The following is an 18,965-nucleotide window of genomic DNA, read 5'->3' as shown; positions in this document are numbered from 1 at the left end:
GTCACTTGGCCTTCGGGAAAAATCACTTTAGTGTTGTTCCCCAGAAGCCCTGCAAGCAGCTTGGCATGGGTGGCAAAAGTGCGCTACCAGCACTGTGACACCAAGGAGTCACAATTTCAGTGTCCTTCCAACCCCTGCTGCTGATCCACAGTGCTCACTGAGCAAAGTACCTCTGCCATTGACAATATACACTGATCCAATATTTTGCCTCTATCAGCAGATAAAATCCACTTTAGAAGCTCTCTATATCTCCAGGCTGTGCATCTCAGCCTATGGAAAGTACCTTCATGTGATTACTGTCACCCTGTCTCCCTCTCATTTCTTTGCCTGGTGCTGAGCTACGCACTCACTGTAAGCCTTGCATGTGTGAGAGTCCTGGGGCACACAGTTCATCTGTGTGCATTATTTTAAGCCTGGAAAGAGATGTGGGGCTTTTTATTTTTTTTCTGGCAGAAGCTGTAACAGCCAGAGATGCATCAACAACAAGTACTGACTAACACGCAAGGCACTCTGAAGGCATTATTTATGTCAAAGAAATCACAAACCTTTCTTGATTTTTCTATCACACCATGTGCATCCTGCAAGGTAGAGTGCAACCAGATCTGCTGTTTGTACCAGATGACTATAGGTATCAGATGGAGCTTGGGACCTACTGCTTTCCATACAGCTGCAGAACATCTGTGCCATTCCAGCTCTCTCAGTCAGAGGTCACCAGGGCCATTTGTGTCCCCCAAAATTAATGGCGTGACTGAAAACAAAATTTGGGTCCCCACTAATTCCGTACTTTCTCTCTCCTTTCTCCTCAGGTTTCCTGAGCTTAACATGCCATCCAGCTAAATTTGCACTGGGTCCTTCCTCCAGTACGTCCTTGACCACCTCAGTGTCTTGTGCTACGTAGGAGGGGACGTGGTTTATTGATACAATCTGAGAAGCTGCAACAGGGTTCAGCACACGCTGATATTAAGGCCAACCTTTGTGGGGATAGAGGGCTTCATGGTGTACAGCCACACAGCTCCTCCCCAGAAGCCATCCTGACTTCCCAAGCCCCTCGGGACTAGGTATTAGCTCAGGACTGCAGGCAGAAATGCAAGCTCTTTGCTAAATTCCCCTTTCGAGGTATAGTCACAGGATAACTGCTGCGGGATCAATGATGTTTTCCAGCTTAGAAACCACACTTCCTCTCTCACACACATTAGTGCCATCAGTCCTGAGTGAGCACCTTAAAAAGTTGGGCTTCCTGTGCAAAGTAACAACTTTATTTCCAGTGCCTGCTGCCTGCTCCCCCAGCATTGACTGCAGGGGACTTGGGCACAGCTCATACAGCAAAATGGCACCGGGGAAAGGATGGTACTTCTGACCCTTGCTTGGTGTCAGGGATGCCAAGGTAGAGTGGGAATGACACTGCATTTTCCTTTTCTGGAGCACCAGGCCACCTACTCCATGACTTAGCTGAGGCGCCGCAGGTCTAAGGAGAGGACAAAGTCAGTCTGTTCTGCTGTGGGCTCTCTGCCAGGCTCACCCTGCCCAAGGCTGCTCCAATGCCAGCTTTCTCTGGCCCAGGGGGAAGCAACTCCGTGTCTCCTTCCCAAGCCCCAACCACAGTCTCAGACGACCATGAGCACTGCTAGACTCTGCTGATGCAGGGATCAGGGGCACAGATTGTCCCACAGAGCCCCCACAGCCCATGTGGGGCTGGCCACCCTCGGCAGTGCCATCCCAGATGGGAGCTGCAGGATGTGGGCATGTCTACAGGTTTTTGCAGCACTGCAGCAGCAAAAGGATTCAAATGCTCAGGCAGCTATCACCCGTCTGCAAGGCTAAGCCTGAACCAGAGCAATGCTCCCTGCAGAGACAGGGATTTTGAGCAGTCTAAATACTTAATATTCCCCTTTTTGCAAAACTAGTGTTTTCATGCAATGCTAAGAACTCCATAAAGAAAAATAACTAGGTCAAAACTCCAAAAACATTTGGATGCTGCCTGACTTCTTACCCGGAGCATCTCCATACATAACTGCATTCCCAAGCAATATTGGGAGCCTTCCCATCACACAGACAGCAGGAAGCACAGGTAAGGCTGCCTGGTATCACATGTTTAGTATCTCCAATGACATGATTTTTAATCATTAAGTCAATTGCATTAATATTCTTAAGACTATCGCACACCTGTTCCCTAGCACCATCTGGAGGCAAACTTAGTCCTTCGCCCAATTTAGTGGAAATGGTGCCCGTAGATCCAGGATAACAAACGGCTCTAACTCCTCCAGATCAAACTCTCAGCGAAGATTCACGTGTTTGCTGCTCTGAATACATGTCGTAATAGAGACAAATTATGCAAGTTTGGTCGTTTGCTGCAGGCCAAGAACTGTTTAGGGACATATGTTTAAACTCAGTACGCTAACTCTGGTCAAAAAGTAGAACAGCACAGCTGTTCTGATAAAGACAGCAAAAAACCCTCCTGACCACGTGGTTTTAAGAAACTGAGGAAAACAATGTAGAGGAAAATAAAACTTCAATATGCATCACTTACATCACAAGCTTTTTCTCCTTCTTTTATTTTTCCCCATATTTGGGAGCTGATCCCTTCTCTAACCACATGCTCCTCAAAACAGGAAAAAAACCCCAAATTCTTGCCTTGCAGTCCTCCACCCCAGAAGGCAGACATCAAGATGATTTCAGAACAGGGCATTATAAAACCATTTTGCAAAGGGGTAACCAGTAAGAAGCTTAAACTAGGAAGAAAGGAAGGATTCCAATTAAAAAAAAAAATCACATAGGCACATGAGACATTAAAGAATGTGCCCAGATCTTAAAGCCAAATCTTTCCCCATCAGCTGCTATGATACGTGATTTTATACCTGAGGTAGTTATGGACTAAGTCAGTACTTGTGTATTTTCTTAGTTGAACAGGTAAAACTCCCCATAGAGACAAAATCTCCACTTGCTTAGTGGCTCTTAGAATAATTAGGTGTCATGCAAAACTCATTCAATTGCTGGTTTATAGTCAGCAAAATTCTGATCAATATTTCGCAGGCCCACATGCACACAGGTGCTGTGAGGGAGTATAAGATTCAGTTTTTAGGACACTGGCTAAAGTAGCAGAATCAACTCACAGCAGACAAAGTACTTGTTCCGAGACATGAGAAATGCAAATGAACACCATGTCTTTATCACATTCAAGATATTAGTATGGTGCATACCAAAGGTCTTTGAGAAATTCCCTATTTTCACCCTATACAGCCATATAACACTGCTCACTTCTTGAACTTTCCAAGAGCAAAACTCCACTTTAACACAGGATGCATGTTGGTTTTATTAATTACAATATAAATAATACTTTCTGCAATATCATATGTTTCAGTCTCTGAATCTATATCCGAAGAAAGTTCTGAAGTTTGGGGAATACTTTTAGTGCATTCTGTGTAGTCACTTTTATAACTTCTTCAACTGGAATTCCTTTAATTTTGGCAACATATTCTGCAGCAATGTAAATATTTTTTGGTTCATTTCTCACCTGAAAACAAAGAAACAAACCAACCAAGTTACAGATCCCTACAGACCACAGGCGTTTCAGAGTCAGTACTTCCTGACACAACTTCAGTCACATCGTGGCATGTGTTCCAGAAAAATTACACGAATCTATTCTTCTGGTTTACATTCCCTCGGTAACCTCTTTCACCTCTTGTATCCATGCTTAAACTACTTCACTCTCCTGTACCAGTAACTAACTTCCATGAGGTGTGGGTTTGGATATACATACAAAGTCCTTCCCCCCTCATCATTTACCTGTTTTTCAGGCCCCAGAGCAGGAGAGTCAGTTTCCAAGCACATATTTTCCAGAGGTAGCTGTTTCACAAGCTTCTGCTTCTTGAAGAAAATAAGACAGCTATTAATTGCTTTATGTACTTAAACCTGTGGGAAAAAATTATGAAAGGAGGACATCTCCTGCATTTAACAGCAACATCAAAAGACTTCGGTGCCACTGCCTGCATTTTAGCAACAATTTCTGAATGGAAGCAAGAATACCAGGAGCTGCTCAAGAAGTCCCTTCAAATTAGGATTCTCCTGTTTCCTAAATATCTGAAGTACTCTTATCTCAACACTGAATCCATTGTTACTTATTAAATCATGCAGTTATATTGCAGTAAACACACTGCATTTAGAGCTGCCAATGCAATTTTGCTATTTTCTGTGTATATATGTGTGTACCTTTGCTTTCCTTCCTCCAAGTTCCCAACCTCACCCCCATCTATATCCATCCCTCACACCTCCTCCACTTGAATGAAGCCTTTTCCTTTCCTACATTTCCTGAGCTTATCACAGAAAGTGATGATGGTGCAGGATGGAAACAGATTGCCACCCCAAAAAAAGAGGTTAGCAAAGTTTGTAGCAGCCCAGAATAGAAATTAAAAGAGCAGTCTCACCATATAAAGCACTGAATCTGAACAATGCCATCTTTAAGCAATTTAGCTGCTTCTTTGCTTGTGATAATCAGAATTCTTCATAAGTCTGCAACTTAGCCAATTGTGAATAGATTTCATTTAGAACAAAAAGTGCCACAGCTCTGAGACAGAAACTAGTTGTTTTCCATGTGTCATGTCCCTACTCTAAAACAGTACAGTGACAGAAGCCGCCAAAGAAGAGTTCACCAGAAACCACATTAAAATGAGAAGAAAAAACCCCCTTGTTTCTCAGGAACAGCTGAGCTCTTTTAGCCAAAATTTCCCCTCAGAAGCCTAGCTAAGGCAAAAGTCCCAGACAGAAATTCAGCCAAAGTAAAAATGTGCAATGCTATAGCAACTGAAACTTCTCCTGAGAAGTGTCAGGTTACAGTAACTGTATGCAGGCACTGCTGGTCTCATCAGCCATCATGGTAAGCTGTCAGCTACTACCTGCAATTGCCAGGCAGTGAGAAGGAGCAGACCCCAGATGGAATCAGGACAAAATGTTACCTGTTCACTCCTTATAATGGAAGGAGGAATGGAGAAGAAGTATCCAGCTTTCACCCCTTCCATCGCTACAGATGGCTTCCCATCAAATGCATGGAGCAACACCTTTGTAGCACCTTGGAGAAACGAAGCAAAACAAATGATCAGCAGGGTTACAGAGCAGGGCTGCTATGTCAGCTTCCAATGGGACCTTGGTCGCATAAAGAATGAATACAGAATATCTGCACTACTGCTCCCAGGTTTCACGCACACAAACTGAAGTGAGGACATGGCACAGCTGAAGAAATTCTGTTGACAAAAGCCGTGACAGAGAAAAATGCATTAAAAGCATACCTTGTTCCTTCAAGAGATTAATGGTTGGCCTTCCAGCTGAGCGGGAATGAACATTTCTGCACAGCAAGGAGAGGCCAGGCATTAGGAAATTCAGCCAAATACTTTTTTTTTTTTTTGCAAACATGAACAAACTAACAGCACCTTGGCATGGAAGTAATTAATCTGTATTACACCTTTTATCAGGAAAAAAAATGGAGATACATGTATGAATCATTGTAGCTAGTGAAGATATAGGGACAACATAGCAAGGACAGGACACAGAAGGCGACAGTATTGAAGTGTAAACACAGGGAAAATTCTATAATTAAATCTTAAACTGGAGATTGACTGGACACTAATGCCAGTTTAATCCATCTAAGAAAAGTTCTGTGGGCACTTAGTAACTATAAATCTTGGGAAATATTTCCACATGTTACTGAGATCTGGCAAATTCTCCTACTAGTATAAATAAAACCTACAAAGGCAAATCCAGTCTTCTTGCCAACTCAATCTGCTTGATCAAAACCTGTCTTTGTCCTTCCTTCTGTTCATCGGTGCTGGCAAATCTGGGAGTGAAATCTAGTCCAACCTACAGTACAAGAAGAGAAGGGAAAAAATTTTACAGACCTAACACTTAACAAAACCATTATTTCATATATAAAGGCAAAAAAATGCTTCAAAATTGCAAAGCATTTCAAAGTATGTATAGTACAGACTGAAATTAAAACAAGCTCAACTGTAGCTTAACTGAGAAAAGAATCCATTCTCAACCATAAGCTCTTCCAACTGCGAAAGCATTTGTGGGCAGATAGTTACTAACAAGGGTATTTAGCACTTTAATCTGCAACTGGTTTTCTGGGGTTTTATATTCTATTGAATATTATTCAGAATAAGTCTCAAATCTGGATCTCCAGTATAAGTAAAATTTCTGACTCAAACCCACAGCTTTAGTCCAAACTCTAGCAAAAATAACCCATTACTTCTATACTTTTTTGATCTTAACACGTTCAGGCAAAATTTAAACTCTGTCAAAGCAGCCCCACTCAGTTACACCAACCAAAGTCTTTTATATACAGTACAACATGGCAAATTCAGCTACAAAGCTCTGCAAAAACTGCTTTTTCTGCAGCCACTGCAGAACCAGACATAAGTCCCTCCAGTACCAACACACAAACAAAGGCAGTCTACCCTAAAGCTTTCAAGCCTCAATTCCTTTATAAACAAATGTTAGACAGGGGACAATACATGGATACAGACAGATGAGGGATCCAGAAAAAAGAACTGCACAAGTCAGTGAGGTGTACTGAAATCACAGCTTAGCCTAACTTTGTCAGGGAAGAAGGCAGGAAGGCTCTGCCTTCAGGTGTAAGACGATACAACAAAATTATGCAATCTTCCTATTACTCCACCAGCATAAATTCCATATATTTTCTAATAATAACAAGGAAGGAAAGGAGGGAATCAGGCAAATCTATGAAGGAAAGCACATTAAGAGAATTAGAAATCAGACTTAGTGCTTGTTCAGACTGAAAGCAATACTTATACTAGCATACACAAAACCAGTTTTTTTTACAAAACTAAGTTTTTGTAATTCTGGTGACAGCTGCTGCTGAAGAGGTTTAAACAAGTTGTGGAATTCTACTCACTTCTCCGATCCCCACCAATTTGTCTTTGTAAAGTTCTATAAGCGGCAATGCAGCATCCAGATCCTGCGGGAACAAGTTAAAGATGCCTTTACAAGGGGGAAGGGTTATGAACTCAGCATGATGATTAAACTGTTCTTCATTATTCTTAAATTCTGTGCTTTGGAACTTGCTATTATTGCAAGCTATGCGGTCAGATTTTAGAAACCTTCAGGATTTGACTTCTTTACTTAATAACCCTTTTATCATATATGTATACAACACTTATTTGAAATACTCCTAATTTCTAGCTATCTTTTCACAGTAGCAGAAGAGGTAATTAAAACAAGGCCCATAAAAAATCTGATAACATTAAATGGCTGCAAACAGCCAAACGGCTCCCTGAGTTTTTCAGGCTAAGGTAACAAACAGCAGCCTTCCAGTTCCCATGTTAACAAAGGGACATCTGCAAATGCTGTTTGCTGTAAGCAAAGCGCTCACTCGGGATTTTTTTAAACCATTTCACTGCAGTAATAGGGCCAGATGACTCCAGTGAACAGTTCTGCTTTAGGACTAACATGGACAAATGGATGTGCTGAGAGACCCTGGGGTTTGGTCCACTGGGTCTCCTGCATCACAGGGAGCAGAAAAATCACTGGGCAGAACTGAAGGTAAATCAGGCAAACCAGAGCATCCTGTCGTCTGTCCTGAAAAGTCCCAGCCGTATTTTATAGCCTGTGTTTTACCTTCAAAGTAACACTGCGCTGCTCCTCTGGAGAAACTTCTTGAACGGGATGAACGCCCAGGCATGGCAAGACAAAACCTGGGAACCTAGACACGGAACAGGGATCCGCAGTGTGAGAGACCCCAGAGAACCCAAGTTTAAGCCCAAGAAATCCCAGAGAACCCAAGTTTAAAGCCAAGAAGGGCTGGCCTGGTCGAGGAGGAGGAGAGCAGCGCGTCCCCCATCACCTCCCGCCGAGGCGCGGACACCGCGCCCGGGACACGGGTGGGCGCCGGGACCCCCCAGCCGGCCTCGCACCTCTCCGACAGCTCCACGACGCTCCGGAACTCGCCCGCCTGCTCCGACACCACCACCAGCGCCGACACGGCCGCCTACGGCACACAGAGACCCCCGACCCGCTGAGACTCCCCGGGCAGCGGGGCCACGGGGGAGCGGGCAGGGGGTCCCCGCCGGCCGCCTCACCTGCTCCGCCGCCCGCACCACGGTCGCCACGTCCTGCAGGAGACACGCAGCGCCTCAGCGCCCGGCCTGCACACACACCCACCCACCGCCACCCCCAGCCCCGCCCGGCCGCCGCGCCTCACCGTGTGGAAGCAGGGCGCGGCGAGGTGGCAGTGACAGTCCACCGGCCCCGCCATGCCGCGCCCCGGGCGGAGCGCCGGGGCGGCCGCGGGTTCCGCTTCCGGGACGGCATTTTCCCCGCGTCCCGGGCGGGAAATGGCGGCGCCGCCTGGGCCGGGGCCGGGGCCGGGGATGGATGTAGAGGGGGCGGCGGTGGCGCAGCGGGACCGGCGGGTGCGGTGCTGCTCGCGGCGCAGGCTGCGCGACGTGATGGAGCTGTGCGCGCCCTTGGTGCGGGCCGTGCTGGAGGGACAGCCCGGCGGGGCCGCCGCCGAGGGAGACGCGCTCTGGGTGAGCGGGGAGCGGGCTCGGCCGGTGCCGGCACAGAGCGGCCCCGGGGCCGGCCCTCGCCAGCGGGGCGGGGGAGGCTGTTCGCCCCGAGGTGGCCCTTGCCGCCTTCCCGAGGGAGGGATGGAGGGATTGAGGGATGGATTCCAGCCTCTCCCGTGTCTTGCAGGACTTCGAGACAGCGCTGCGGGAGAACGTGACCATTAACGGGCAGCTCTGGGAGGAGGCCACGGATGACCCCAGCCCGCCGAGCGGTACGCGCTGGTTTCCACTGATTTCCTGCTGGGCGGGTTTGTTTTGGTTCGGTTTGGTTTTGCCCGGAGGCAAAGGGTCAGGTTGAAAGGGGAGGTTCCAACTTAATGTACGGAAGTAAAAATTCGCTACTGGGTTAACTGGGCGTTGGAAAAGGCTGCCCAGGGAGGTTGTGTAGTCTTCAGCACAGAAGGCTTCCAAAAATCAACTGGACAAAAGTGTTCTGAGCAACCTGGTTTGAAGTGGGTGTTGACCCTACTGTGAGCAGGAGGTTTGAGTCACCTGCTGAGGGCCCTTCCAGCCCTGAGTGTTGGGGGCATTGTCCAAGATACCTTCCTATCAAGGGACCCTAAGAGATTGTTGCTGCTATTTAATATACAAATTAAGTGTTGAAAATTATTGATGTATAATAATATATAAACATATGTAATGTACACAGTGTGATTGTAATGATTGTCTTTTAAATAATATTAGTGGAGATTCTTGGTAGTCTGGTGTCCAAATAAAGTTTCAGTGTGCTTCATTTGCTTACCTGTGTTGGTGCAAGTTGTCCTTTACCTGCAACTTGATTCTTTTTACAGTTGCACAAAGCTAAAAATACAGATATAGTGAACTAACTATGGAGAAAGAGCTCCTTGAACTGGTTTTTAGTGAGGAAGCTTTGAGCAAACCTGGGCTCTGAGCAACCTGATCTAGTTGATGTCCCCACTTATTGCAAGGGGCTTGGACTAGATTACCATTAAAAGTCCCTTCCAGCCCATTCTCTGATTCTGTGAAGCTTTTGCAGTTGTTGTTCTAAAATGATAAAACTCCGACTCCTTTGACAAGGTCAAAAATGCACTGGTCTCATGATGCAAAATGCTCAACCGAGGTACTGTCATCTGCCTGCAGCTGACATAAAACAGGTGTAAGGACTATATTGTGCTTTTTAATTTGACAAAAATTTACTTGTGTGCCTATCTGTGATGTGGTTTGAATCACCAAGAGATCTGACATTTCGTTCCTTCGGTGTTTACGTTAGCCAGTGGCTCAAGTCTTTTCTATTTATACTTAAATGATTTCATGGTGATCCTTGAACAAACAACCAAAACAAACTCACAAACTCTTAAAACCTTGATTTTGCCTTTTGGAGGTTTGCAACGACCTGATTCTGCACAGAGTGACCCCGAGAGTTCATTCTGCTTTCTTCTATAACTTATTTTTTTGCAGTTTGTAACAATGATGTGTGATATCAGGAAAGTGCAGGCGTTTACTTGTCTAAATTTTGAGACCAGTTTAAAACCAGTATCTTAAGCTTTTAAAATTGTTAAGTTTAATTTGCAATCTTGTAGAAGTTAAGTCCCTTTAGTAGAGTAGCAGTAATAAAAACACTAGTTCACAGCTGAAAATATGTTTTAGGTGTTAAGTCTGACCCTGACATTGGAAAAAAGAGCTATGAAAGGTAGCTCCTACCATGTTTTCTCTTGCTCCTCAGGTGTTTAAAGCAGGCATGTATATATTTTGCAAATTGTTGTGACTAGAAATTGCAGATGTTGTCAGGATGCAGAGTATTTCCAGGAAGTGTGTCTCATTAAGGTGGCATTGTATTTTGTCATGTTAAACTGCATATTTGTGCTCTGTGTGGTATAAAATCAGTCAGGCTTCAAATTACTGCTTGTACAGTTGGAGTTTGTTTAATACTTGTAGATCATACAGATAAAGCATTTTTCTTGCTGCATCTTGCACTGCTTTTCTTCAGTTGAAAAACATGTGATCTCAAAAGACAGCTGTTTCTTTTTAAGACTTTCTTCATAGATTCAGAGTTCATAGAGAAATACATTTTTTATTTTTGCCCACATGATTCTCCCCCTTCATGCCCGCATCTCATTTACTTCAAAATAACTGGCCAGCATCAAGTTATGCTCCAATTTCTATATCGCCTTAACAAGGAGATTCAAGACATATATGCATCTCTTTGTTGATAGTAATGCATGATTTTTTTATTTCAGATATAATTTTTTTTTTCCTACAAATTAGTCTCCAAAAAAAATTGTAGGAGAATTCCTGCAACAACTTTGTGTGTTTGTCATTTTTAGGTTCCAACATTAAAATTCTTGAAGATCAGTTTGATGAACTAATAGTAGAGACAGCAACAAAGCGTAAACAGTGGCCTAAAAAGATACTGGTGCATGCTATCCAAACCATGAAAGCTGAGCAAGAGATGTTGGTGAGTAACCTAAAATTTTCAGAAAAACTTTGCATATAGCAGCTGCTGACCATGTGTAACTTGAAGAAATAAATCATCTAATATTGACCTTTAAGCTCCTTCCCATGGTTGCTTTCGGTTATCTGTCATATAATTAAATGATTTTGTTGCATTAATTGGTTCTTCATTAAAATAACGATTACTACAAAGCTATGAGTGAATTGGGTCTGTGGCACTGTTCAGCAAGTTACTTAAGCAGATTGTTTCAATCTGGTGCCTCATGATTTACAAGCCAGTATGCACCTATTGTCACGTGTTTCTGAAGTCCTTGCCCAAAGGCTGGTTGAAGTGCCAAATGTTACACTACATACAGATAAATAGTATCATGCACAGTATACGGTGGTTAAAAAGAATGTCTGTGACTTCCTAAGTGCTTTTTTTGCTACATTGTAACTACATTAAGTACTTTCAAGAAAGAAAGAATAAGAAGGCAATGAAGGTTAATGAATAAGTGCAGTAATTTCTGTGGGGCTTTTGACACTCAGTGTAAAGTTATTACTGGCATTAAACAACCCAGTCCTGTCTTTGGTTGCTAGATTTCTTCCCTGCAGTTACGTTAGGCCTACCATTTGCTTACCTCCTTATTAATTAGGATTCCTTTGGCAAAAAAAAAGAAAATGGACAAGAGGCAAATACTGGCACAAGTTGCCCAGTGAAACTGTGGAGTCTTCATCCTTGGAGAGATTCAGGCTCTGAGCAACCTGCACTAGTTGGCCCTACTTTCTGTAGGGTGTTTAGATGCCCTTTCCAACTTCGGTTATTCTGTACTAAAGAAAATAGGGATGCTTTTTGAAAGTTGTTTAAGAGCCTGCGTTGCATTTCTGAGGACTAAAACCAACAAACATTAACTCTCTAGTTAGCCAGGCAGAGATGATTTACAGTAAAGAAAAGGGCATAGGTACATATTTGTCTTAAACCTGAGGTATCATAAAAGACCATATATGTCAGAAAATCTCTGTTTTGTCATATATCAAGTATGTTAAACAAAGTCAGCTCAAATAAAACATGCTATTACGAACATCGAGATTTAGCAAGGCAATTTAACCTTTCTGCAAAAGGAAAGCTATGTGCTACCTGCGTCCCACAGTGGATTAGTTATTTAGAATGCCTCTCATGCTACCTTTTTACTCTTGCTGATCTCTTCAGAGTTCACATCACTCTACAGCTGGATTATTTCAATTAAAAGTGGCTCCGAAATATAGAAAGTGTACTTTATCTCTCTAAGGATGTATAGAAATAGAGTCTGTCTCTGTAAATGAAGTGTCTTTTTTTTTTTCCTCTCAGAGCTACTTCATTGAAGGTACTAGTGATTTCTCCGCTTTTGATTGAGGATGTTTTAGCTAACCCTGTGGTGCGTGTTTTCTGAGGCATAAAGAGCAACTATGAAGGCGTGGTTTATCTGGAGAGAACTACTAATTTATGGTGGTGATCTCCATGTAATTCCCAAAGCAAGAGATCACCCTGTGGATTTTCAGTCAATATGTTCTCTAGTGTTTGAGGCTAATGCAAGCAATGTTTGTTCTTCTGCTGAGATGATGTGTGAACCGTGAAAAAATTTCTCTGGGAAAACTACAAGGGGGAATTGGTTTTGCTTGAAGAAGGTTGAGGGACAGCTCCTGAACTGGAGAATACTAACTTGCTGATAATATAACTTGTGTTCCCACATCTTTGGTATTTTTTCCTTCTTCCCTGTTAGTTCTAATTCCACCTTTAATATAGCTAAATATTGGTTGTGTTCATTTATTATTAGTTTACTCCACGTCTCAGTTAACTGCTGTCAAGTCACAAGACTCACAGTTTGTGAAGCACAGTGTTCTTACTTTTGCATAAGTAATTGCAGGGCTAGAATGAAGTCATTTAAGTAGTTTTCTTTTTCTTAGCTTTTTGTCTTAATGTACCCTTTGTTGGAGTTTGTGCCTCTGTGAAAGCATGCTGTTTTTGTGAATGGCCCCTTAGAAGCCAGAGCAGCTCTTGTTCCTCAGTCGTGCAGCAGGTGGCAATGCTTCTTCTAAAATGCTTGGATTTCAGTTCTGCTTTAATAATTAGAATTCTGCAAACTAAAGCAGAGTCTGGAGATATGTTTACAGAGAATGTAACTGTGTTAACCAGAGTACTGTTTTCAGTAGCTGAACCTTTAATATATTCTTGATGTAAATAATTCCACTACTGTCTCCATTATTCTGACTGCTCTGTGTATATTAGGTATCTGTTAAAGCAAGAGGGTATTTAAGAATTTTTCCCTTTTTTTTGAATATGCAGAAGCTCTACAAGCCTGTGGTAACACCAGAAGAGATAAGATCTCAGCCTTCTCAAGGTAAAGATTTTGTGGGTACGGCAGCTGTACTGAGGAAACACTGCCTACTTACTGGCTAGCTGTAAATGTTTAAGAAGTTTTCTTTCTTTGAACTTGTTTAAAATTATTGGCTGTTTAAATAATTAACTAAAATAGCTACAAGTTTCTCATAAATGAGTGTATTGCTGCCTCAGTTTTCTTGTTTCCATTTCTCTTGTTCTAAGTGCAGTCTGCAGTGGGACACTGTACTTAAAGACAAAAGCTGGCCACTCTGTGTGTGTGTATTGGGTAGGAATTGTCACAGAGCTACCCCCAGTAGTTTTCCTTACTTCTTTCCTTCACCACTGGTGGAGGCCGGATGGGGAACTAGTTGGATCACTGACATTATACTTTGGCCATTCTTATGTTCCTTGTACATGAATACTAGAAATGCTTCAATCTCTCTTCCTAATCAGTCAGTTTCTTCAGGGAATTGAAAGCTGTTGTGTAGTACTCAGTGATGGCAGTATTGACATCACTTGCAAAGTAGGAATAACTTGCAGAGTAGGACACAGATTTTATCCTGCCCATGTCACGTGTAAGGGTTGATGAAGGCACAGAAGTGCAAACAGCATCATAAGTTTGCTGCATGCTTGTGAAAGATGCCTTGTACAAAGTCTTTGAAACAAGGTGGTGGATTTGGCAGTGGGTGATTGGGATGTGCTTTCTTGAGGCTGGCCTTAAGAAATGGAAAGTTTTGTGTTGCCTGTTCCTAAGTATGGAAAAATGACAGAATTTGCCAGTGCAGTTCTAAGTTGAAAAGCTTGGTTACAGAACCCTCACTACGGATTACTGCCAGGATGTAAAGCTGGTGTAACAAGCAGTGGTGCTAAAAGTTTGAGAAGCTGAGCTTAATCTTCCAGTTCTCACCCTGCTAATCTAACTTCATTCTAAGCATAATTTCCTTTTTGGTAAATGGAGACATTGCTTCCAGAAATGCCAGCCTGTGCAGCAGAGCAGCAAGTAAAAGCAATAAAAAGTGTCAGTTCATATCTGGGTTCCAAGATCTATGCTTTTCTGATGTGAATTAACTACTTCTTGAAAGTTAGTAGCAGTTTGCACCATGGTATTGTCTTTTTAGGTTTGGTAACAGCAAAGTTGTAGCAAAGATAGCGTAGAGTTTGTGCTGAATTTTAGTATTAGGTACTCTTTGGGAAGTTTATGTATCCCAGTTTAGCAAGTACAGTGGCCAGAAACCAAAAATGTTTAGATTACTCAGTACCTTTCGTTTCCTTTTTTCATTTCCCTATGTTTTGGAAAGCCTTGAACACTGAGGAATATAATGCCATCTATGTCAAGCTGAACTCCTGCAGGCAAATTTCATTTAACTGTGTGTCAGCCTTTCCGTATAATAATCCAAATAATTACTTCTATTTTTACTTAACTCCTTTCTTGCCATTTCATAGCATCACCAGTCTTCTCATCCCAGCGCTCTAATGTAAGAGTGCTTCATTATGGATATAGCCTTCTTTAAGGAATGTCCATCCATAGGCCTCTGGGGTGTGTTTTATGAGGCTGCTGTTGGACTGTTTATTCTTCTAAACTCTGATAATAACATTTTAGTATTCATGTTCATATATAGATTATATGTTCCTAAACCATGTCTGATCAGCACATTGGACATGTTGACAGTTTAACAAACACTGTCTCTCGCTGCTCACCACCTTTCAGCAGGGAGCCACCGTAACCCTGTGCTAGAATACACTGACTGACTTAAATTATCTCCAGCAGCAGCAGAGAGATTGACTTCAGAGCGGAATGCTGTGTTTAACCCTGAAAGGGTTTAGGGGTGTGTGCAGCCTCTAACACTGTGTCCTACTGCAGACACTAAAACCCTACAGAAAAGTAATAGGAGTGGAGATGAGGCTGCTTGGTTCCCAGAAGCACACTGGTCTGCTTATTTTAAGTTTTGTGGATGGTGGAGAACATGCAAAACAGTTTTATGATAGCTGAGAGTTTAACTCTTGCATAAGGAATTATTGTGTTGATGATCTTGTCATATTGCTACTGCAATCAAATATATGCCATATTCCTCCCAGTGTTCTGCACCTGCTGCCTGCTTCAGTGTTCCTGAAAGCTTCTTTCCCTTTCCCCTTCCTCTTTCCTTCCTAATTAGCACAGGAGAATTAATGCAGTTTGTGTTGTTTATGCTTGGTTCTTTTTGGTGGTAATCCTTGGTAAATTAAGCCAGAAGAAAAAAAGTAGCCTTTATTGTAAAAGCCAACTTGCTGGAGACATAAGATTATTTATTTCCCCTCCTTAAAAGGATTTCCTTAGTCTCATTTTCTCCACAGTTGTGTTTATTCACCTTCTTTTGTGTGGTTTTTATCAAATGTAATGTAAGCTTGAAAGTTTTGAAAACAAATCTTTTTGTATAATTATTTATTTCTTAACAACTGTTCTCTTCCTTTATGTCAAATACTGGCTTTGTGTCTCATGTTTTGCATAAGCTGTAGGTTTTCTAGGGAAGAACTCTGTGGCTTGTCATAGTTGGGACTGCTAGACAGTACTGCATTTTGAGTGATGAAGAATAATACTAGTGAGATAAAGCATATCAGTTGTCATCCTCAGTGCTATAATGAAAGCCAGGTGCTGCAGGTTTAAGTTTTATACAGGGACTCTATTGCTTCTCTGTCCAGTTTCTGATAGCAAGTAGTGGGGGGGGGGAGCTACGTTTCAGAAGGTGATTTGGGCTTTATGTTTTTCTGTAGATGCTCACATTGCAGATCTGAAGCAGGTGGCAGAAATGGTATCCAAACAGATCAGCGCAGCAATGAAGGTGAGATCTCTGTGCGCTCCAAGAGGACATGTTTTTATTTTCTTGATCTGATAATATGTCACAAAACAGGCTTTCTAACTCACCCTCATGATAGTTTTTTACAAAAAAGCCTGTGTGTGTACTTCTGAAGCAGGTACAACTGCTGAAGTTGTCTATAAAGCATTCCCTGTCACGTGGTAGTAAGGAAGATTACCCTGTCGCTATAAGAAATACTTTTTACAGCGATTTTGGAACCTGCAGCACCTGAAAAATAACACATCTTTTGAAGACCTGTACGACATCATGTAGAGTGTGACGTGTTACTTCAGTACCTGCTTAGGCATCAGCTGTGGTGTTCCTATGATACTTACTCTGCCTAGAGATGTCATGAGGGAACATTTAACCTTGGCATAGTCTTTGCATGGCCTCTGGGCACAGACTCTTGTCACCACTGAGGTGGTAGGTCTGCATTCCCAACCTTCACCCACCATCCTAAGGATCATCTCTACAGACACAGAAACTTTTGTCCCTGTCAGAATCTAATAAACATACTTCATTCATTGTAACTGTTACTTTTCCTATGTAACTTGAGATACTTGGGTTTGTTTTTGCAGTCTCTTCCAGCACTCACAGAAAGAGCAGAAGGTCTTTCCCAAGTGTTAACTTGGCAACCAACCTTGGAACTCTGCAAGCTGCGGCAAGAAATCTTTGCCGGTGGCAAGGAAAAGGAAGAAAGTAACGTCCAAAATTTTGTACCACCAGGAGAAGTCACACCAACTGACGCTAATACCAGTAAAAATCCTTATGTTTTGCTAAAAAGAAGAAAAGTTGCAGATTCATCAGAAAGGAAGCGCTACCCACTTCGACGGAGGAAGATTGCTCTCCGCACATGAATTTCTCATTTTGTGTTTTCAGTTTGGAATCTCAGTTGTACTCTTGTTCCGTTTGCTCCATCGCTTCTCTTAAAACTCGTCTCAGTGCTGTGTATGGGAGCTTCCTTAATTAGTCTTCAATCCCTTGTATTTTGTATCCTTCAATATTTGTATTTTTACTGTCATGCTGATGGTGTATGAAAGCCTATGCATACCAGTAGCATCCAATATCTGGCAAATGTATCGCTGTTTAACTCTCATTTTTTGCTCTTATGTTGCAGCACTTAGCTTGAGTCCTTGCGCTTCTCAGAGTGCGTGTGCGTGCTTTATGTATGTGGGCAGTCTTTAGGAAACCACTGAACGCTCATTTACATTCAGCATGCCTCTAAAGAGGTTGGAGAATGTCTAGTTCTCCTAATGCACCTTCATTAATTACTGAGTCGTGTGGCTTTCATTTTAATAAATGAGTTCACACTGGACCATATTGAAAACACCAGATTTCATAGGATGTTGGAGTTTTTAGAAAATCCATGCACAAATGTGACACTGGTCCCTGCTATTCTACCTTTCCTGAATATAGGTGATTTAGGCTTATTTATAGTCATATTTGTTTAAACTTGGATTTTTAGTAATTGTATGTATTTACTTGCAGTGTGCTCTTCTAAATAGAAATTTAACCATCACCATTTTAGGGTGTGATGTTTCATGTCATGTAATCCAGTTATGCAGTCTGGGGGTTTCCTGGGCAGTGTGTCTACACATTACAGGATCTTGACTTGGGTCGTGTATGCATTTCTGATGTTTGACTAAACTCTAAAGATCAGTACAGGGTACCAGTAAATGGTATTCAGTTGAGCTTGCTCACTTTGGTTTTCTTTACCCATTAGTACCTAGAGGATTGCACAGTATTACTAGATTGAGCATTGTGCCTTAACTATTTATAAACTTTTCTGGTTTATAGTTTCATGTGCTTGCAGTACATACTCGTGTCTGATACTTAACATTCCTTACACAGTAAATGGAGGGGGTTTTTAGATGCTTTATTAATGAAATGTACTGTGATAAGAGGATAGGTCCAACCTGATGTTTGAGACTGAAAATTCTCAATAGAATGTCACAGATTTTAGCATCATTATTAGACTTTATATATGTAATCATATGTAAATATTTTTCCCGTCATTCTTGTAAATACAAATGTGTGTTTTTATATGAAGTAAATAAAATCAATTGAGGAAGATCAGAGTTTCAGATAACGTTGTCAGTTCTAATCCTGGAATAGATAGTGACTGAGCAGTGAGCGTACTTCAGAAGACATCTGAGTTAAATTCTGGCTTGAGTAACTGAAGTAGTTCCATTTACTGCCTTTGAACTCATGACTGTTATTGATCTCAGGGCTACAAAGCATCTAATGTAAGAGAGGACAGGATGTGAGAGGGACTGGAGGTGCAAAGCTGTGGAACGTGTGACTGAGACGGCTTTTCACACAGCAACTTGCTATTTTAGCTACTTTGAGTGCCTGTGCTCTGTGTGGCGTTGAAAATCCCCGCCATGGCTTTCTTCATCAAGATCCACCGGTACTCTTTGAGTGTTCCCAGATTAAGTGAGCCCTGCAAGATTTTGCATGGCTACCATTATAGTACTTGAACATTTTCTCTGTTAATAGGAAGAGTCTCTGCTCTTCTCTGTGCATAAGAGGTAAGTACAGAAAATAGGTGCATCTCTTTGAAGGAGTCCCATCACAAATGGCCAAGGTAGGACAAAATCCTTACAAAATACAGAGAGAGCACTGTGGATGAAGACTTAATAACAGAATTACTGGATTCACGCTACAGTGTGTGTTCATGTTTAGAGATTATGGGATAGTTGGTCTGTGCAGGATTTGAAATAAGTGGGAATGGATGCCCCAAGCTGGGGCAGTTGGGCTTTGTTTCATGGCCTTTGTTTCAACTATAGATGAGTGGAAAAAGAAAAC

At 42.3% G+C, this 18,965-nt stretch overlaps 2 protein-coding genes across 3 annotated transcripts; one reads left to right on the top strand and one right to left on the bottom strand.

The window, feature by feature from the left end:
• Positions 1-3,144: 3,144 nt before the first annotated feature.
• On the bottom strand, positions 3,145-8,296 carry TATDN3 (TatD DNase domain containing 3). Of its 2 annotated transcripts, none has more exons than XM_027681861.1 (10): positions 8,210-8,296; positions 8,088-8,120; positions 7,923-7,996; positions 7,627-7,711; positions 6,905-6,967; positions 5,738-5,847; positions 5,280-5,335; positions 4,950-5,062; positions 3,784-3,864; positions 3,145-3,511 (listed from the first exon to the last, which is right to left on the bottom strand). In XM_027681861.1, exons 1-10 carry the CDS (start codon positions 8,261-8,263, stop codon positions 3,368-3,370), a joined length of 813 nt encoding a protein of 270 aa, XP_027537662.1. In that variant the 5' UTR covers positions 8,264-8,296; the 3' UTR covers positions 3,145-3,367. The 2 variants fall into 2 exon arrangements, with proteins under 2 accessions (XP_027537662.1, XP_027537663.1); XM_027681862.1 differs by having other exon boundaries at positions 3,286-3,511; positions 3,784-3,861.
• Positions 8,247-18,241, top strand: NSL1 (NSL1, MIS12 kinetochore complex component). Its single transcript, XM_027681860.1, has 6 exons — positions 8,247-8,537; positions 8,704-8,788; positions 10,862-10,992; positions 13,291-13,345; positions 16,075-16,142; positions 16,736-18,241. Exons 1-6 carry the CDS (start codon positions 8,262-8,264, stop codon positions 17,012-17,014), a joined length of 894 nt encoding a protein of 297 aa, XP_027537661.1. The 5' UTR covers positions 8,247-8,261; the 3' UTR covers positions 17,015-18,241.
• The last annotated feature ends 724 nt before the right edge of the window (positions 18,242-18,965 follow it).

This window comes from Neopelma chrysocephalum, unplaced genomic scaffold, assembly GCF_003984885.1.
Source record: "Neopelma chrysocephalum unplaced genomic scaffold, ASM398488v2 Primary Assembly neopelma1_61b, whole genome shotgun sequence".
Classification (NCBI taxonomy): Eukaryota; Metazoa; Chordata; class Aves; order Passeriformes; family Pipridae; genus Neopelma; species Neopelma chrysocephalum.
Note: the sequence above shows the minus strand (reverse complement) of the source record. Positions and strands in the feature narration are given on the sequence as shown.